The 21,806-nt window shown below is 35.4% G+C and overlaps 1 protein-coding gene across 1 annotated transcript; it reads right to left on the bottom strand.

Moving 5' to 3' along the window:
• Positions 1 to 1,445: 1,445 nt before the first annotated feature.
• Positions 1,446 to 18,584, bottom strand: LOC148944650 (uncharacterized). Its single transcript, XM_089100284.1, has 3 exons — positions 18,437 to 18,584; positions 6,730 to 6,796; positions 1,446 to 1,689 (listed from the first exon to the last, which is right to left on the bottom strand). Exons 1-3 carry the CDS (start codon positions 18,524 to 18,526, stop codon positions 1,595 to 1,597), a joined length of 252 nt encoding a protein of 83 aa, XP_088956410.1. The 5' UTR covers positions 18,527 to 18,584; the 3' UTR covers positions 1,446 to 1,594.
• Between the last annotated feature and the right edge of the window lie 3,222 nt (positions 18,585 to 21,806).

The following is a 21,806-nucleotide window of genomic DNA, read 5'->3' as shown; positions in this document are numbered from 1 at the left end:
AAAGAGCGAGGTATTGACTAGGGGATGAACCCAATCATATACGTAATGTTTTCTGTCGTTTTAAGTTTTGATGTTGCTCCTTACTTTCACTTAAAAAACTTGTTTTTTTATATATAATTTCTGAACTTTATTTAAATAATGCTGGGAAATCCAGATCCCCCTTCATAACAATTTCCCTTCTCCCATAAAACTTCATTCATGGTTAAGATCCTCCCAAATAACCCCCGACCCACTCCCCCCCCCCACTACCAGAAAAAATCCCTCTGAAAACGTCTGTATACTTCCCAATAACCTATACCATATGTAAAATTGGGTAAAGTTCATAACTTTCAGCCCTCTCCCCGCGGACTTCGGGGGATTAAGTCATCCTAAAAGACATAGTTATCATATTTTCGACCATGCTGAACAAAATGGCTATCTCAAAATTTTTATCGGGTGACTTTGGGAACAAATGAGCGTGGGAGGGGGCCTACTTGCCCTGCTTTTTTTTGTCACCTGAAAAGTTCACTAGAACTTTTAATTTCCGTTCAAATGAGCCCTCCCACGATATTCTAGGACCACTGGGTCGATACGATCACCCCTAGAAAAAAAAAAACAAACAAAAACAAATAAAAACGCATTCGTGATATTTCTTCTGGCAAAAAATGCAAAATTCCACATTCTTGTAGATAGGAGCTTGAAACATCCACAGCAGGGTTCTCTGATACGCTGAATATGATGGTGTGACTTTCATTAAGGTTCTATTAAGGGGGTCTTTCCCCCTTTTTTCGAAAATCGGCCAAAGTTTCTCAGGCGCTTAACTTTTGATAAGTAGGACTAAACTTGATGGAACTTATATATTTGAGATCAGCATTAAAATCTGATTCTTTATTTTTTGATGTATCTATTGGTATCAAAATTCTGTTTTCTACGGTTTCGGTTTCCATTGAGCCGGGTCGCTCCTTACTTATAGTTCGTTACCACGAACTGTTTGAAACATTAACCTACGAGCATATAGTTGAACATAAATCACCCTATAATCGGTTGTGTCGGTAACTCCCAGCCAATCAATAATCTTCAGTTTTGAAAAAAATCGTGCGATTTTTATATAACGGATACCGAAAGCATTTATTTACCATTAACTACCAGAGACAATAGATTTCCGATCCACCCGAGAGAACATACAATACAATCTATCCTCTTTTTTACCTTTTGTCTGACATGTCCTTTGGCTATTAAATGTAATATACAGTTGGACAGAGGGAGGAAAGCCCCCCCCCCCCCCCTCAATATAAATTCCTTCACATCTGTCCGAGGAAAAAAACAAACGGCTTTCATATTGTGAAAATACGTATAATTTGTTATGAATGTCACTTTTATCTAATTTAAGCCCAATAAACTTCAATGGAAAGAATTTCTAAAGTCTATTTCTAAATCATTTTTAAAATCATCCAAAATAATCTTCATAAAAAGAACACATTTTAATCGCAAGACAAAGATTTATAAAATAAGCACACATCAAACATAAATTAGAAACATTTATTTGTTCGAAATAATAAACGTTCGGAATAAGATACATTCATTTAAATATAATTGTGCTATGCTTGAGATCAACTCATTTTTGCTGATCTGGGTGATCAACCCCAGCTTGGGTGACGAGGTCATTGATGCTTTTTTCAAGATGATCAATTCGATTTCCCATTTCATCTAGTGTGAAGAGTAGTTAAGGAAGACGATTTAAGATGAAAGAACTGAACTTTAGTCAAAAACACAAAATAAATCAATCGACTGAGTAAACAATAATAATAAGCATAGTATTGAGGATCTCATTGTTAATGTAGAATCGCAACTTACCCACCAATTTTCTCTCCCTTTTTCTTTGAAGTGATGGTTGTCTCCATTCATGTTTTGCACCAATTTGTTTTATTAGTAATTACAATAAGAGATCATTGAATTTTGTATTTACTATTTCATCGAAGATCTACTTCATTACTATCTCTATTTTGTCTATTAGCATTAGTTATGAGTTGTATTATGAGTTGTATTAGTATATTACAATTAGAGTTATGAGTTGTACTTTCTTTGCTCTTATTTTTTTTTTTTGTCAATGTTCTCGTCAGCATTTTTTGTCATGAACAGTTTTCAATTTTATAATAAGCGCAAAATTTTCATTATAACTATCATTTTTTGTAACACTCAAATGAAAATAAATGAAATAATAGGATGACTGCACATAAATAGAAAGGAACGAAACAAAAAGCTTCCAAGCTTTTCAGGGAAAAAAACAAATCTGAATTTGCCAAACTGCAAAAAAATGATTTTTCTCTAAAATCAGCCTTTTTTAATAGTACTAACGCCATTGCAGCTGACTTCATCACATAGTTTTACTATAACGTCATTTATGGTTGTAGTCTACGATTATGACGTCATTCGTTTTTATAAAAAGGAGTTAGAGACAGTATTAAATGAATGAAAATATAATAAACCCTCAATCCTTGACAGCTTTGTAAATTCCTTTTTGAAATATGATTATTGCAAAATTAGAGATAAGATACTGAAGGTTATAAATGTGAGTTTTTGCAATGCAAGTGCTTAGTAATGGGAGGAAAATTTTATTTGAACCCTCTAAACAAGAAAAATCGATAAGAGTAAGTGTGGAAGTTACAAAGGCATTAGCTAGAGATATGAAGGAAACAAATTACTTAGCAAGATAATAATTTCTACAGTAAGGGACTGTAGATAATGGAAGAAAAGTATGGTTTTAGGAAGAAGAGAGGATACACACACCCAATGTCTACTCTTAGATCATTAATTATGGAGTACCTAAACCATAATCTTCAATTTTACATATTAAAATGGATTTTTGATTCAGCAGATAAAAACTTCAAGAGAACGTCGAATCCTTGTGTAGCATTCAAGAAAAAAAGAGTACAGTGACTGCCACAGTGCCAGGTACGAGAAGGACATTACTGCAATTAAGTAATGAAGTGAGGTTAGAAATTGGATCGGTGTAGAATCAGGAGTTTAGCAGTTCGTGTCTTATCCCTATTATATGGAATAATTTGATAATCTTTGTCTTCAGGAACATGGCAAAGGCTATGGGAAAACATAGTTTAAATGTGAAGGTAAAACTGCCCTAAACTTAGATTAAGCAAATGATTGAAGTTTCATAGACAAAAAAAATAGCCACAATGAATGAATGATTAGAGATATTGTTCAGTTCAGATTGCAAAAATACGTTAAAATAGGCTGGAAAATTGATGTTAAGAAGACTAAGTCACCTAGACCAAGAACCGATTAAATGGACAGCTTCACACACATTTGTAGTATTATTAATAAAGATGGTGGATGCAGTGAAAAAGTAGAATAGTTAATAATTCTTATTTTTTACAACTGAGGAAAGATTGGAAAATAGAAAAATAAGTCTGAGAACTAAAAATGAAATATGAGAAGCCAGTCATGATGGTGATCAAGTACGACTCCCAAAGGTGGACAACTCGAGCGGCTGAGGAGGATTTGTTAAATGTTGTCAAAAGGAATTACCTAAGGATGGCTTCAGGTATTCATTTGACTGAGCGATTACCAAATAATGGGCTACGTGAAAAAATATGATTTGATTCCATTTTCTAAGCTATAATGAAAACATGTTAAGAAAGCAAGACCACGTCTTACACACGAAGGATGAAATATTGCCGAAGTATACTTTTTGGCAATCCATCTTGAGCCAATGAAAAGTAGGACATCCCTGGGTGGGATGGAAGAGGTTCTAAAAAAAACTGAATAAAATTGAAATTTCGTATAAGGGAGTAAAAAGTGAAGATATGACTAGGCTCAGATGAAAGAACAGCATGCAAAGCAGTGTTGTCCTCGAGTGGCTAGGTGCTGGAATTAGTAGTTATTAGTAGTAATCACAAAAAAAACTACTTGCACTTGAAACTTTACGAGGAGGCAAATGAAAGCCTATGGGCAAAAAGAAGTCCGGAATGGGGGCAACTGCTGCCCTTGCCCCATCGCTATTGACATCCCTAATTACAGCAGTGTTAGAATTCATCTAATTGCAGCCTCCTCGAGTTTTTTTTCTCTCTTTCAATGAAAAATTGTTCATTAATCCGCTTTAAAATTGGTTAAAAAATGAAAATCATATACGGGTATCACAGGAGTGTGGGAAATGACGGAACACTTTCATTCCTGCAGCTTTGAAAAGTATTGTGAGGGTTTTCAATATTTTTAAGTTTCCATAAGTCATACAAAATTTCTCTCATTGATTATTGATTATATATACTGTCTTGATTATATGTACTTGTAGATCAATAGTTTTTCTCACAATTTCCTTGTCATTAATTTTATTTCAACTCTACCCTCTGTTGATAGATTCAAAGCACAACATGGAGGCATATCATATTTCCACTTTTTTCAATCTTTCATAAGTTGCATGTGTAAGCTAAAATCTCTGATGCACTATAAAATTTCGTCACATTCATTCAGTACTTTAGGAATCCAAATAAGGAATTATTATTATTCTAAATCTTAAAAAAAATATTATGAATAAAAAGGTAACGATGGGACTGACTAGTCTCTAGTCACAACACCTGCTTCTCAATAGCCCAACTCGACAATTTCAATTTACACGAGTTTGGATTGTGGCGAAAGTGCTACCCTGCCACCATTTTTACAAACAATCATAAACAAACTAAGCTGGATAAGATGCATTTTCAGTTTTCATAAGAAGGTCATTAATTGTATCTACAATTTTCGTGGCTATAGGTTCGGGTTTTGTTATTTTACTGCGTAGACCCCACATTTCCATATACTGGAATTCTCCAGTGAGATAGATATAAAAACCATCCTTGAAAGAATACAAAATAAGTCACCCCGAAATGCACTTTTTTTCTGATCTTAACTGCCTCAACCCTAATATGATCACCCCTCTAATAAGATCTATCCATTTTCCGAATGAACAATTACAAAATCCCATAAATAATTCAGCTTTTACAGGATTTAAATGAGCTAATTCATAGCCCCTGTAGATGTAAGCTCCTTACAGACTGTAGTTTAAATACTGATATGAGAATTTGACGTCAAAATGATTTTGAAAAAATCAGTCAGAATTTAATTTAACCGAACTTAAAAAGGAACTACATTTGTTTAATATTTTACCATATTTTACATTTTTATTTTAGCTGGACATAACTTTCTTTTCAATCAGAGCCAACAAAGACCCATCTAACAGTTTAGAATAGAAATTTGATACGAATATTATGTTTATCCTATCAGATTTTTTTCAATACGGTACTTCACGCTTGTAACCTACAAAGAGCAAAAGCAATATACAAATTTTCAACAGAATACAATTAGAAGTTGTCAGTCAAATGAAAGAGCCATGTAGTTACAAAATAGAGAAGAATGTACTAGCTTACAAGTTTACACTTTTTACAGAAAGTCAAAACCCTCAAAAATTATTCCTGCTGAGAGTATATGTTGACAGTATAACTTATCAATACTCAGTTGATTAGCTACTCTTTGATTGATGTTGTCAAATGTTGAGTCTTGCAAATCACGAATGTGTTGGCAGTACTGTTTTAGCTCTGTCAATCTCCGTAACAAACATTACTGTATTCTGGAAACTACTTTTAAACATTCTAAAATACTAACTTATATCATTTTAAATGCTAGCTGCTTCCCTTTACCCCCCACCCACCCTTCCAGGACAAGTATATAACCCAAACTATATATACTACAGATATTTTCAATAGCCCAACTCTTCTTGTTTTGCCAATTGTTTACTGTTAAATGAATAAGAAGAAAACAGGCACGCTATTGAAAATTCACGGAGTATATATGATTTGGGCTATTTTTGTCTATTGAGGGGGGTGTAATTTAGAGGTCTTCTTAGAATGAAAAAAAACTATTTTAGGTCCCTTGAAAAGAAGGAAATTTTTAAATAAGTATTTTAGAATGTTTTAAATTAGTTTCCAGAATTTTATAGTCTTTCCATATTGAGATTGGGAGTACTAAGCCGATATTTGGTTTGGCTTGGTATTCATATCCATCAACATCTTTCGTGCAGTTTCAAGATGATCAATGTTGCTTATAATTTAATCTGGGAACTACCAAACCATTCTTCAGCTCAAAATTTTGCTTTACCAATTGTACTGCTCATTGAGTTGTTTAATGCGCTGTTTTACAATTACTAACTACGGCACTTTAACTACAGTTAATACCAAGAAATCACTGCGGCACCAAGCCATATGAGCTCGACCAAGCTGCGCACACTCCTCCTTCACCCCAATTTGTTTAAAGCTTCATTTTTTTACCCCTTCCAATGAAGTTCTGACTGCTTTTAAATCCTTCATCAGGACCTCTTCCTATCAGAGTGGCCAGATAGGACGCATTTTCACCATTTCGGCAATTTTTGAGGTGGCTGCGCATTAAATTTTTCGGATCGACGTATTTTTTTAGGAGAAAAAACGTTCATTCGGCACATTTTCACTAGAAAAATGGAGCTTTCGGCTCATTTTCCCTTTTAGGTAGCGCAACTTTAAACCAAGCAACTGGCAGTATTGCTTCCAATCTCATTCGGGGATTATTGCCTTTTTTCAGCGCATATGAATGGCCAATTGGTTATTGAATAATCCCTCAATCTATAATTTACTGTAAAAAAACGAGATTACTGGAAACACTTAAGGCTTGCAACCTACAAAGAAGATAGGTAACATGCAAATTTCTCCCTGAAATAAAATAAAAGGATATTTCTCTCTAAAACTTGATCTGATATGGTTTCAATATTCTTCTGCATTTGCTGCAGTAAATTTTGGACCTGAAAAAAAGACAAGAGATTACTGAATACATGCTCTCAACCAGCTAAAGCCCTTTCTTATAGTATCTACTTTAGCATGGTAAAAATATCAGTTTTAGAAACTTAACCTAAACTTTAGACAATGGATATTAAGTTAAAACCAGGTCCTATGCAGAGGATTGAATATCCTAACATAAAATCTACAAGCCAAAACCTACCCAATGCCAAAAATGTCAAAATCTTGGACACACATCCAACACATGCAAAGCAATCCTACAAACCTCCAGTAAATGTAACAATCCATCCCACAGAAGTGCTAAACCGCATTAAAGATCAGCCAACTTGCATAAACTGCTAAGCCCCTCTGAATTGATCTACAAAACAACATGCCCAGTCTATACAAAAACAAGCATTAGCTCTCCAAATAGCATCTGAGAAAAACATACCATACCTTACCCATTTGCTTCTTCTGTTGCTCTGGAAGCAAAGGCAGTGCGAAAAATCCAAACAAAACCTTCTACCAACAAACTAACAGTGCCACACAAGAACACTCAAGTCAAACTCTACCAAATCAAGAAGTACCAAAGTACCTTTTAGAATATCCTTCCATAAAACCAATCCATTTTACAGTCCGAGTGGAGAGAACCTTCAATACAAAACAACCTGAACTATTTCATTGGCTACAACACCCAAATAGAACTGAAACAGAAGCCTAACTAGGAATCAATAACATAATTATTGGTATGGCTGCTGAGCACTTAAATAAGCAGACTCCTAATATGTGGCTTTCCATCATAGCCTATACTGCAACACAGTACGCATCCAATCTCCTACAGCCATATAAAAAAGGAAAATTATAAATGGATTGGAAAAAAACTTTCAGAAAAATAAATTAAATAGCTTAGCGTAGTTCATGAATGTAAATAATATTCACATAGCCAGCCATCGGGAAACTCACCTTACTCAAAACCAGCAAATAAAGATCACATGATACACGATCATAGGCAGCACAATAGCGCTGCCTAAGTAAAGAACAATGTAGGCACAATTTTTTTTCCTTTAGACCAGGGCACTTTGCATCGAAGTTGTTGTAGAAACTTCAAAAATGGCTCATTTGATAGGAAATTGGAATGACTAGTGCCCTTTTTAATAGTCAAAAGTGATAGGAAGGCAGCTAACACCCCTTCAATGCTCACCATTTCCTCAAAAAAAATCCAATCAAAATGTTGAGATAGCCATTTGTTCAATGTAGATGATTTCCAGATGGAAATTATGTTTTTGAGGAGGACACTCTCCCCACAGCCCTCAGGGCAAGGGTTGTAAGTTATGTCCTGGAGGCATATGATGTTTTTATAGAAAGCTTTGTTGTAGAAACTTCAAAAGGGGTTCATTTAATTAAAAATTCAAAGGGCTAGTGCTGTTTTTCATAGTCAAAAGTGATTGGAGGTCAACTAACCTCCCTCTCAAGCCCACCCTTTTCCCAAACACATCCAATCAAAATTTTGAGATAGCCGTTTTGTTCAACGTAGTTGAAAGTTCTGGAAATTAGGTCATTCAGGATGCCCCCCCCCCCAGCTCTCAGGGCAAGTGTTGTAAGTTATGCCCTGGGGGCATATAAGGTTTTTATAGACACCATTGTTGTAGAAACTTCAAAAAAAGCTCATTCGATTGCAAATTGAAATGGCTAGTGCCCTTTTTAACAGTTAAAAGTGATTGGAAGACAAATAACACCCCTACCACGCCCACCATTTATCCAAAAACATCCAATCAAAATTTTGAGATAGCAATTTCGTTCAACGTAGTTGAAAGTTCTGGAAATTATATCTTTGAGCAGGACACTCCCCCAAAGTCTTCAGGGCAAGGGTTAGAAGTTATGCCCTGGGGGCATATAAGACTTTTATTGAAAGCTTCGTTGTAGAAACTTGAAAAAGGGCTCATTCAATTGGAGGGCAACTAACCCTCTTCTCATGCCCATCTTTTCCCCACAAACACCCAATCAAAATTTTTAGATAGCCATTTTTTCAACGCAATAGTTTTGAAAATTAGGTCTTTAAGGATGACAACTCCCCACAGCCCTCAGGCCAAGGGTCGTAAATTATACACTGGGGACATATAAGGTTTTTACAGAAAGTGTTGTCGTAGAAACTTTAAGAAGGACTCATTCGATTCAATATTGAAACGGCTAGTGCCCTTTTTAATAGTTGAAATGATTGGAGGACAACTAACCCCCACTCGAGCCCACCATTTCCCCTAACACATACAATCAAAATTTTGAGATATCCATCTTTTTTTTCGACGTAGTTGGAAGTTCTGGAAATTATGTCTTTGAGGATGAAAAACCCCCACAGCCCTCAGGGCAAGGATTGTCAGTTATGCCCTGGGGGCATATAAGGTTTTATAGAAAGCAACGTTGTGGAAAATTGGAAAAGGGCTCATTCTATTGGAAATTGAAAGGGCTAGTGTCCTTTTTAATAGTCGAAAGTGATTAGAAGGCAGCTAACACTCCTGCCACACCCAAAATTTCCTCAAACACGTCCAATAAAAATTTTGAGATAGCCATTTTGTTCAATGTAGTTGATTTCCAGATGGAAATTATGTTTTTAAGGAGGACACTCCCCCCACAGCCCTCAGGGCAAGGGTTGTAAGTTATACCCTGGGGGCATATAAGGTTTTTATAGAAAGCTTTGTCGTAGAAACTTCAAAAAGGGTACATTCAAACGGAAATTCAAAGGGCTAGTGCCCTTTTTAATAGTCAAAAGTGATTGGAGGTCAACTAACCCCCATCTCATGCCCACCTTTTCCCCAAACACATCCAATCAAAATTTTGAGATGGCCATTTTGTTCAACATATTTTAAAGTTCTGGCAGTTAGGTCTTTGAGGATGATAACCCCCTCACAGCCCTCAGGACAAGGGCTATAAGCCCTTGGGGCAAAGGTTATACCCTGGGGGCATATAAGGTTTTTATAGAAAGTGTTGTTGTAGAAACTTCAAAAGGGGCTCATTTGATTGGAAATTGAAATGGCTAATGCCCTTTTAAATAGTTGCAAATGAATGGAAGGCAACTAACAACCCTTCCATGCCCACCATTTATCAAAACACATCCAATCAAAATTTTAAGGTAGCCATTTTGTTCAACGCAGTTGAGTTTTGGAAATTATATCTTTGAGAAGGACACTCCCCCCACAGCCTTCAGGGCAAGGGTTATAAGTTATGCCCTGGGGACATATAAGGTTTTTATTGACAGCTTTGTTGTAGAAACTTGAAAAAGAGCTCATTTGATAGGAAATTCAAAGGGCTAGTGCCCCTTTTTAATAGTCGAAAGTAATTGGAGGGCAACTAACCCTCCTCTCACGCCCACCTAGTCCCCAAACACGTCCAATCAAAATTTTTAGATAGCCATTTTGTTCAATTAGGTCTTTAAGAAAGACAATCCCCCCACCCCACAGCCCTCAGAGCAAGGGTTGTAGGTTATGCCCTGGGAGCATATAAGGTTGTTATGGAAAGCATTGTCGTAGAAACTTCAAAAAGGGCTCATTTGATTGGGAATTGAAGTGGCTAGTGCCCTTTTTAATAGTTGAAAATGATTGGAGGGCAACTAACCCCCTCTCATGCCCACCATTTCCCCAAGAACGTACAGTCAAAATTTTGAGATGGCCATTTTTTCAACATATTTCTGGAAATTTTGTCTTTGAGGATGACAAACCCCCACAGCCCTCAGGGCAAGGATTATCAGTTATGCCCTGGGGGCACATAAGGTTTTATAGAAAGCAATGTTGTAGAAACTTTGAAAAGGGCTTATTCGATTGGAAATTGAAAGGACTTGTGCCCTCTTTTATAGTCGAAAGTGACTGAAGGGCAACTAAACTCCTCTCATGCCCACCATTTCTTCAATGACAACCAATCAAAATTTTGAGATATCCATTTTGTTCAATGTAGTCGAAATTTCTGGAAATTAGGTCTTTGAGGATAACCCCCTCAGAACCCTCAGGGCAAGGGTTGTAAGTTATGCTCTTTGGGCATATAAGGTTTTTATAGAAAGTTTTGCCATAAAAACTTCAAAAGGGGCTCATTTGAAATTTGAAAGGGCTACTGCCCCTTTTAATAGTCGCAAGTGAATGGAGAGCAACTGAACCCCCTCTCGCACCCACCATTTCCCCAAACACATTCAATCAAAGTTTTGAGAATGCCATTTTTTTCAACGTAGTTGAAAGTTCAGGAAATTAGGTCTTTGAGGATGACAACCCCCCGCAGCCCTCAGGGCTAAGGTTGTAAGTTATGCCCTGCGGACATATCATGTTTTTTTATAGAAAGTGTTGTCGTAAAAATATCAAAAAAGGGGTCATTCGATTGTTTTCTCAGAATCATTGAATCAAAATTTTGAGAAAGCCATTTAACATAAAAAAGCAAAATTAATATGTAAATTTTGTTTTAATTATTCATGTACTGTGAGCCAAAATTAAAACCTGCATTTCGATTTTGTTGAAATTAGTTTTTGATCTAATTTCAAAAACATTCAGAAATTAGATAAAAAAACAAGTTTTTTTTAACTGAAAGTAAGGAGCAAGATTAAAACTTAAAACAAACAGAAATTTTTTGGAACACATAAGAGGTTATCCCCTCCTCAACGCCTTGCTCTTTATCCTAAAGTTTGACTCTTTCTCACAACTCTTTTTTTTAAAACAATAAAAAAAACTCTAGTGTAAAGAGCAAGGCACTAAGGTGGGGACAGCCCCTTTCATATATGGAATATATGGAATTTCTGTTTATTCTAAGTTTTAATGCTGCTCCTTACTTTCAGTTTGAAAAAAAACTTGCAGATTCCTCATTCAGCATGAGCCCTACTCTTTACCTATGCACTACATCCTTCCTGTCTTGCCTTTTCCCCCAATGCGCTGGTAAGCATGGAAATGCAATACTTATACTACATACCAAAAAAAATGTAGTCAATAAGCAATTTGCATAACTTAAATGCTTTGAACCAGGAGCTATAACAGGGAATAGGGTATCAGCCTTGGGAACATAGTTATAAACCCTTTGGGCTGTTTTGAATAGAACATTTATGAAAATTTTGATCAAATGCATTTGGGTGAAAGAGAGTATGATAGGGGGTGGTTACATTCAAAAGGGACCTAGAACTTTTGATTTCATATTGAATGAGCCCCCTCCAAAGTTTATACAACCAGCTTTCCCATGAAAATTTTGTATCTAAACAATGGACAACTTGAATAACTTACAGCCCATGCCCCCATAGTTGGGAGGGGGTTGTAAAACCCAGAACCATGGCTATTTGACTTTAAGACTAATTTGAACAAAATGGTGAGCTAAAAAATTTGATCAGATGCATTTGGGGAAAAGAGGCAGGGGGAGGGCTTGTTACTCTCCAATTACTTTTGAATCTTAAAGAGGGTGCTAGAACTCTTAATTTCGAATAGAATTTATGCAGACATCTCTTCCCAAAACCTTAAATTATTTATTTGAACACCTGTCTTTGTATAAAATAAAATGATGGTGCACTTTTTTCTGTTTTACTGATATACAGCAGTTTTGGTCATAAAAAGTAACTAGTCTATTATTATTACCTTCCCATCCTAAACTAGACTTTGCAGATTCCTTATTCAGCATGAGCCCTACTCCCTGCCTATGTACTAAAACCTTCCTGTCTTGGCTTTTCCTCCCATGTGTTGGGATTGTAGTCAATAAGCTAATTGTAGTCAATAAGCAATTTGTATAACTTATACGCTTTGAACCAGGAGCCACAGCAGGAAGTAGGGGTTTCAGCCATGGAGGTATAGTTATTTAACCTTTGAACTGTTTTGAAAAAATGTTTATAAAATTTTTAACAAATGCATTTGGGTGAAAAAGGGTGTGAGAGGGGGTGGTCAACTTCCAATAACTTTTGAATCTTCAAAAGAGCACTAGAACTTTTGATTTCCAATTGAATGAGCCCCCTCCAAAGTTTATACAACAAGCCTCAACATAAGAATCTTATATCTTAACAGTGGACAACTTAAATAGATTACAGCCCTTGCCTCCTTAGCTGGGAGAGTTGTAAAACCCAGGGGCATAGTTTTTTGACTTTAGAACTTTTTGAACAAAAAGGCCATCTAAAAAACTTGATCAGATGCATTTGGGGAAAAGAGGCAGGAGAGAGGGGGGGGCTTGTTACTCTCCAATTACTTACAGTAAAAACATTTAAGACAACACTGGCTATACATGACATATGGAACTAAGAGAGGAAAGGATATAATAAATGAAAAATAAAATCAAAAAGGTGAAAAAACAAAGATTTTGTCAGCCAGTGGCATAGTTTCCACCTATAACACTCTCCATGGTTTTGTTTTGTTGATGATATCCTTTCTGTTTGGAAACATTGACAGGACTCTCTAAGAGATTTTTTGCCAGATTTGAACTCTTTGGATTCAAATCTCCAGTTCACAATGGAACTGGAAGATTCAAGAAAGCTGTCTTTCTTGGATGTTTCATTATAAACAATACTCCTAGCCTTGAATTTTCTATATTCTAAAAGCCAACCCATAATGATTGGTATCTACTTTTCTTGTCAAATCGCCCCCCCCCCTACCTTCTGTGAAAAGAGGGGCAATAATCTGTTTAGTCAACAGAGTTTAAAAAATCTGTTCACATAATCATGTAAATTCTGTATTAAATCATATCAAAGATATTCTATTCTGCAATGACTACCCAATAAACCTTATTAAAAATATCATAGATAGATGATTAAAAAAGATAAAACAAGAAAATAGGAAGCCTGTTCCCCCTTGATTCACTTATTCCAGCAATCGAGGAAAAAACTTTCACCACTTTACCATACATCTCAAAACTTAGAAATAAACTTAAAAAACTTTAAATAAAAATAATCTCTCTGTTTCTTTCAAAATTGAACAAAAACTTGAACATTTTTTTCAACTAGAAAAGATAAAACTGACCCTGTACTGGGTAGTGATGTCTACAGAGTCCCAAGTTCATGTGAGAAATTTCACATTGGTAGGACCCATTAACAACTTGGTGAACATTTGCATAAACATAAATTTTCATTCGATAAATCCCTGAGACCGGAAAATAAAAATAACAACTTTGATTCTGCTTTGGCCCAAAATATCTTTGAAAATCCTAAACATCTGTTTTTTTTGAGGAGGCAACTTTGATGTCTACTGTAAATGGCCAACCGCAATCTTTTAAAGAGGTAATTGAGATAAAAAAAATATATATAAACAGAAATTTGGCTATATACAGAGACACCAGAGATATTGCATTAACTCCAATTTATAACAATTTAATATTAAAAGACACAATCAGTATTTTTGCCCAGTCTAATTTAAGAGAACCTATTTGCATATCTAATGAAAACAAAATTGCACACATATAAGACTATTGCAAGGCAAAAATTTCTTGCTCAATCAATTTGGTAAATCCTTTTTCATTGATTCCTGCCTGGTATTTATTCAGTTTCTGTTCTCTTTTTGTTGGGTAAACTTCAAAAGGTTAGATTTTTGTTGTTTTGTTTAGCACTGAGGACAACTTGGTGGACGTCCTTGTTGAAATATTTGTTTGTTCTTCATCTTCATGTTTTGTCACTGTCTGACAAAATCATAGTTTTCTCACCTTTTTTTATTTTATTTTTCATTCATTATTTTCTTTCCTCTCTTAGTTTCATATGCAGAGGGGGCAATTGCACCCCCTCCCAATAATTTCCAGAAAAAAAAGTACTTCATAGCCAAAGCTCCTTGACTATCCAAATATGGACCACTCTTGCACCCCTCCCCCCAAAAAAAATGATGTAGCTACTCCCCTGTATATTTCCCATGCATTTGTTGATTCTTGACTGTGTCACCATTGATTCTATTTATGAGTAAACAAGTTTTAACAAGACTTATGCAAACTCAGGTAAATGAACTGTATCTAAAACAAAAGAAAAATGTATCATCTTTGAGGGCCTGTAAACAATTCAAAATGGAATTTGCAACAGAAACAAAATCATATTTGGATTCAGAATGAAATTCTGATTTTAGATGTAAGTTTATTTCTTAGCTATCTGAACATTTTTAATATATACATTTACAGAAGAATTTTCCCAAAAGAAGAATAAAAAGGCATAATATAAGAAAACTTATCCAAAAATATTTTATTCATCTTAACTATGACAAATCAATGCTTGTGGATAATATAACTTTAATAAAATTGATTTATAATTAAATAGTCAGTTGTAGACCAATATTTTAACTATTTCTACCCAAAAACTGGAAAAATATCATTGTATTCAATGTTCCAAAAAGGACTTAAAATTGTGTTCACACCTAAAGAAACTAATATATTCAGAAAGAGCATAAAAAAGGCATTGAGTGGTATGTTCACTTTATCTGTACATGAGTAATATACACTGTTTCAAATTTACCAGGAACCATACCCCACAAAAATTGGCAGTATGTGCTATTAAAAAAAACACTAGAGTCAATATAAATCTAATGAACTGAATTCAGGAGTAAATAGTCTAGAAGCCACAGAACTGAACTTTTTCTCTTTCTATAAGTGTTCTTTCCAATCTTAGGCAACACTATGTAAGATAGTCTTACCCCAGGTTCACAGAGGTATGATTTTATGCAAAAATGTACATTACCTGCCAAGTTCAATCCATTGCCTCATGTCCATTTCTGCATTACAACAGCTCAATGCATTGAAATATTTTAACTCATCTAGTTCAGTGCTTGGAGGTGGTATATAGCATTTTGATGGCTATACTAGACTGGATTTGTGTGAACAATTTTGCATTTTTGATGTATCTATTCTGTGTGAGCTGTTTTTTTTAGAAAAAAAACTGGATCTGTGTGAATCTAGGTTTAGCTTGATAACAATAGTTAGATGAAATGAAGGGTGCTTCTATTTTTCTTGCATTTTACAGTGAGAACTATTTTGTGGCTAGCCTCAAAATTGCAAATTTCTCTGCAACTTCTACTTGCTTAATTTGTCTTAACTAACTATCTCCTAACATATCAACCTGGGCTGCATGGCTAAGATCTCCAACTTCTTTCAGTAAAAACTATGCAAATTGGTTTGCTTTTCAGTTGTCCCACAATTTTTTATGAGTAGTGGGGGGGGGGGGGTCCCCCACTGCTTTGGGGGGGCCTAAGTTTTTTTTAGTTTATTATTTTTTCCAAAAAATCTACTCAAAAAAAATAAAAAAATTTGGGGACAACTGAGAAGCAATCCAATTTGCATAATTTTTGTTGACAGAAGTTGCAGATCTTAGTCATGCAGCAAAGGTTGATATGTTAGGAGAGTTATTTAATACATATTAAGCAAGTAAAAGTTGCAGAGAAACTTGCAATTTGAGACTATCCACAAAATAGTTCTCACTGTAAAATGCAAGAAAAATAGAACCACTCTTCATTTATCTAACTATTGTGATTGAGCTAAACCTTAGTTCACACAGATACAGTTTTTTTCTAAAAAAAAGCTCACACAGAATAGATACAGCAAAAATGCAAAATTGTTCACACTAATCCAGTCTAGTATAGCCATCAAAATGCTATCTACCACGTCTAAGCAATGAATTGGGTGAGTTGAAATATTTCAATGCATTGAGCTGTTGTAATGCAGAAATGGACATTACACAGTGGATTGAACTTGGCAGGTCATGCAATAATGCACATATTTGCATAAAATCATATCTCTGTGAACCTGGGGTAAGACTATCTTACAGTGTTGCCTAAGATTGGAAACAACACTTATAGAAAGAGAAAACTTTCAGTTCTGTGGCTTCTTGACAATTTAATCCGTTAAAAGTACATACTGCCAATTTTTGTGGGACCAATGGACCAGGACTGGTATGGTTTTCTCTTCATGTTGTTGGCTAAGACAATTATTCTGAGGAAAAGTTACTTTCCAACTAGATTGCTAACAATTGTGTTTATAGGGTAGGTAGGTTTCCATCTTGTAGGGTAGGTAGGTTTCCATCTTGTCTGTGATGGTAAAATGAATTGTTTTCTGGGGCAATGTATATTTCCAGCTAGTTGGCAAAATTAAGTGTTGCTGGGAAGAAGTTATTAGTCAACTAGTTCCTAGTTGGAAAAATAAAGTTTTGTGGGGAGAAGTTAGGCTACTAGTCAACTAGCCTAGTTGGAAAATGAATTATTTTCTGGGGCAATGTTTGTTTTGAGCTAGTTGGCAAAATTAAGTGTTGCTCAGGAGAAGCAGTAAGTCAACTATTTAGAAAATGAAAGTTTGATAAAATTCCACTTTAGCTACTTTTGGCTTTCTTGCAATGAGGTTAGGTTAGAAAAACAAAACTTTCAGGGATGGGTCTACAGGCTAAAATAGCCTATATCCCAGGAAGGTATTTGAAGTACCTACCTCCACTCTTTCTGTCTCTAAAGGGTCCTGAAATTTGTTTCTTATTCTCTGGCTTAAACTCTGAAAATGCAATTTCAGTTATTTGAGCACAATTTATAGCCATATCTGTTTTATTTCAAAAATTTAGGAAATGTATTTGCATATCTTTAAAACCTATACATTGGGATTAAGCAAAGTTGTGAAGCTGAAAACAATTCTGTTGTACTTCATTTAAGCAGAAGATCTAGGCCTATTCTGCAAGGTTTTACTTCTATAACTCACAGATTTTTAAAGGTCATCAAAGGTCAGGACCCTCTAGAGGGAGAAGGAATGGAGGTAGGTACTTCAAAATACCTTTCCGGGACAAACTTTGGTCAATATATACCAAATCATATTATTGAGTTAGGACTAAAGTGAATAAACCATTTGATGCCTTTTTTATGCTGATTACAAAAATAATAACCATTTCTATCAGAAAAGGCTTTCAGCCCCCCCCCCCGCTATAGGTCACGTCAGGGTTAGTTGCGGGAGCCCTGATATCGGGGGGGGGGCGGAAATTCATTTCCAATAGAAATGCGTATTATATTCAAAATCAGCATAAAAAATGCATCAAATAGTGTATTCACTTTATTTGAAACTCTATAATATGATTTGATATATATTGACCCAAACTTTAACCTGTAGAACCATCCCAGAAAGTTTCATTTTTAACCTAATTCCTTTTCAAGATAGTCAAAAGTAGCTAAAGTAGAATTTTACTTAAAATTGTTTTCAGCTTCACAACTTTGCTCAATCCCAATTTATAAGGTTTTAAAGATATGCAAATACATTTCCTAAATTTTGAAAATAAACTATTTATATGTCTTAAAATTCTGCTCAAATAACTGAAATTGCATTTTCAGAGCTAAAACCAGAGAAAAAGAAACTGATAACTGAAAATTAAGGTAAAACGTTGTTTTGTCAAAATTTCAATGGGTATACACCTGTCATGTAGGCAAATTTCATGACCCTTTAGAGGGAGAAGGAGTGGAGGTAGGTACTTCAAAATACCTTCCCGGGACATACTTTAGCCTGTAGACCCATCCCTGAAAGTCTCATTGTCCTAACCTAACCCCTTCCCAAGATAGCCACAAGTAGCTAAAGTAGAATTTTACCGAAAATATAGATTTCTCCTGTAGGGACAGACCACATTTTCAATCTAGAAAAAAAAAATTATTATACGAAGGTTGGATAGAAACATTCTAGGCTATACAAGCTTAGAAAGTAATTTTTTCTAAAAGTCACAGGGGAGTCCCCCACCTAGTGCTAAGACCTACAAAATTTGAGAAGTCTTGAATACTGGTCCCAGGTTGCTTAGTTTCATTTTCAGATTGGGTTTCTAGATTATTCTCTTCTGAAGTTTCCATGGCTCTTTCTTCTTCTTCTATTTAACAGCAGGCGGGCTTTTCAGTAAAACTATTTAGCCCTTTTCCTTTTGCTTCACTCTGTGGGCTACAGAGCTACTGGCTTGATTGCCTCATATTTATTATATATATTCAGATATCTCTCAGCAGATCTTTTGACTCTAGGAGTTCAAATATAAGATGATAGATGTCGATTTCTATGCTCCGTGTGCAGGTATAGTTGGCTAGGCTCTTGGCTGATAGTGGGATTTTGTGGTGTTTCAAGTATTTTAACAGTTTACAAAGCAAGGTATGTTGTGCAGACGTCAGCATATTACATTCAAATAAGCAATGGTCAATTGTTTCATTATTCATATTACAATGCCTGCAAAGAGGGGACAGGGGAATTGAACCACTTGAATTAGAAAACTTATATGAGAATGCAAGGAAATTTAGTCCATTTTTTCCAGAACAAATTCTATGATAAATTTTAGAAAGATACTTATTGGGAAAGGGGGAAAGGATAGCATTAATCTTATTAAAATTAATATCTGATAGCCTCCATCGGTAAATATCTCTAATTGAGATTGGTCTCCCACTTGGCTGGTCAAAATTTATAGCATTTTTTGCTGTTTCATCAACCTGATGATTACCACTTATGCCAGAGTGGCTAGGAATGTACTGAAAGTAAGTTTTTATGCCACTTAAAGCAAGATTATCAATAATACTGAGACAATGATAAGTGTCAATGTCCAACTTATATTGAGGAGCTGAGGCCAGCAACTCAAGGCTTGATAAAGAGTCGGAATAGATGATAATATTATTCGAATTTTCAATCAAAGGTTGGTTTTGCTTAAGGTGTTCTAGTATGAAGGTCTAAATCGGGTCGAAACGTCCCAAATTCTCGTAGATAATTTTACCAAATTTCGTTGATTATCAACTCAAATTTTGAAAGTTTTGACCCGATTTTGACCGTCGGGTTAAAACTTCCCAAATTCTCATTGAAAAGATACCAAAAATTGGTAGAATGTTTAACTATATTGTGTTTAATTTCTAACCAAAGGAGAACATCAAAGAACTAGGGTTAAATCATTATAAAGTTAAGTGCTGTCCTTACTTTAAATCCATGTGAAGCATACGAAACCAAGCTACTGTGTCAAAATCATTAATATGGTGAATTTTGAATTCTCTTTTTTACAATTTACTTGATTAGCCTATTAGTGGCAAGGTTGCATTCTTCCTGTGAACACATGCTTTTGGATTCTTTTGAGATTTTTGGTGATTTTAATGGTTAAGAAGACTGTAAACTGAAGGAAAGTAAGTTGAATAGTGGTATTAAAGTTGGAAGTGACAATATGAGCAACCAAAGCCTCCAGCAGGGGAGTCCACTAATTCCTGGAGCTTATCCTATCCACCCTATAAGATCATACAACTGAATATCAGTGCTGGAGGGCAGTATAGAAGCACTGTGCAGTATATTAGAGCTCCAATGCCAAACAGCCAGTTTCAGGCTGCCCATTTTCCCCAGGAGAGACAGTTCCAGCCTCAGCAGCAAGTTTTGCATATCCCAGTTAGTGACTCTAATGGACGACTCAGTGCGCTTAGTATGAGTGGATATAATTTACCTGTTAAAAACAGGTTCCAGGTGCTTGATAACAATAATGAATTTCCACCATTATCAGAGGATTCTGATGAGGATATGTCGAGTGTAAATCCAATGTTGGCAAAAGGATTAATAGATGGCAGAGTGAATGAAAAGATTAGATTCCCAAGTCTGGGTTTGAATCCATCCTTGGGAAGAAAACGTGTGAGGTCCCCTGTAGAGAATTTGCAAAGTATAGTAAAAAGGCAAGAACTAGAAACAGAAGTTTCTGGTCAAAGTGAGAGTCTGTTGAATGAATTGCTTCAAGTAAGATTGGAATTTGAAGTGACAGATAAAAATGAGAAACTAGCAGATGATTTTTCAATATAGAAATGTTTAAAGTAGAATGTTTTTCCCATCAAGTTTTATTTTGAATCGAACAGAGAAAGGAATGTATTAATAGTTCATTTCAACGACAATGAAGAAGCTGAAAAAGTAATGAAAATACAATCTATTGGAGGTGTGTCAGTAAGGGGACAAAAGAAGCAATGCATTAAAAGAGGAATCATCAAGTAAGTGCCCTTGTATCTAAGCAATGAACAACTTAAAGAATGCATAGAGTCATCTGTTGAGATTACAGAAGTAATTCGTCAAAAGAGATATAACAGGGATTTAAAGAAACTTGAGGATAGTTATGCGGTCATGGTCGTTTTTACAGGCAATTTTCTGCCACCCAGTGTATGGTGCTGCGGAAGGAAAAAAGAAGTTTTTGTCTACAATCGTAAAATTCTCCAGTGTTTTAAATACCAGCGTTATGGCCATGTACAGAAAAATTGCAGAACAAATCAGCCAGTCTGTTTGAGGTGCTGTGGAAAGCACGGGTCTGTGAGCAGTCCTCTCAAAAATATTGATCCTGCAGAAAAAGTTAAATTTTACAAATGTGCCAATTGTAAAGGCTGCCATTCTTCAACATCAAGGGAGTGTCCAATTAGGCAGCAAAATAGAAATATTCTGGAAATGGCAGAAAAACATAAAATGGGGTATAGGAGAGCACAAGTTATGTACAGAACATATGCCCAAGCTATTCACAGTAACCAAATTCAAAGTGCCAAGTCAACACAGCGTAGTGGTGTTCCAAACCAAGGAACCGAACAAGACATATATAGAAGAGTATCAGACACAGTTACAAAAATTCTTGTTGGATTATTATTATCCCCAGATTTGCTAGATATGGCCAGCCTTCCCCTGCTGGAGAAAGTGGAAAAACTTTGTTCATTTATCAATGAATTAAATATGGGACCAATTGATTGTGAAGCAATACGAAGCAAGCGTACTGACAAATGACTTTAAAGTTACTTTCTTGGAATGCATGTTCAGTGATGAAGGAGAAGAAGGACATGGTATGCTGTTATGCAATTAAAGAGAAATTGGATATCATATGCATTCAAGATACATAGCTTTAACCTTACATTAAAATAGGATATCATGGATTTAGTATAATAAGGAAAGATAGAATAACAAAGGATGGAGGAAGTGTTATGATTGCAGTCCGTACAAATTTGCATTATGAACAGTGGGACATTGATAATGGTGATGAGCCTTCAGAAGAAGTGGAGGTAATTGGATGTAAATTATATCTTGACTCCAAAACTGTGATCAACATTGTGAATATTTACAATCCAAGCGGTAACAACAAGGAAGTTGGTTCCTTGGCAGCTGAAA

The sequence above is a fragment of the Artemia sp. Qi Xiang Cuo genome, chromosome 14, assembly GCF_049724085.1.
Source record: "Artemia sp. Qi Xiang Cuo chromosome 14, ASM4972408v1, whole genome shotgun sequence".
In the NCBI taxonomy this organism is placed as follows: domain Eukaryota; kingdom Metazoa; phylum Arthropoda; class Branchiopoda; order Anostraca; family Artemiidae; genus Artemia; species Artemia sp. Qi Xiang Cuo.
Note: the sequence above shows the minus strand (reverse complement) of the source record. Positions and strands in the feature narration are given on the sequence as shown.

Excerpts from the sequence above, each read along its gene's own strand:
- LOC148944650 (XM_089100284.1), bottom strand. The coding sequence starts at position 18,526 with ATGGAAACTTCAGAAGAGAATAATCTAGAAACCCAATCTGAAAATGAA. Across the intron at positions 6,797-18,436 it reads TTCAAGACTTCTCAAATTTT|GTCCAAAATTTACTGCAGCA; the intron begins GTAGGTCTTAGC and ends TCTTTTTTTCAG. Across the intron at positions 1,690-6,729 it reads AGATCAAGTTTTAGAGAGAA|TAGATGAAATGGGAAATCGA; the intron begins ATATCCTTTTAT and ends TACTCTTCACAC.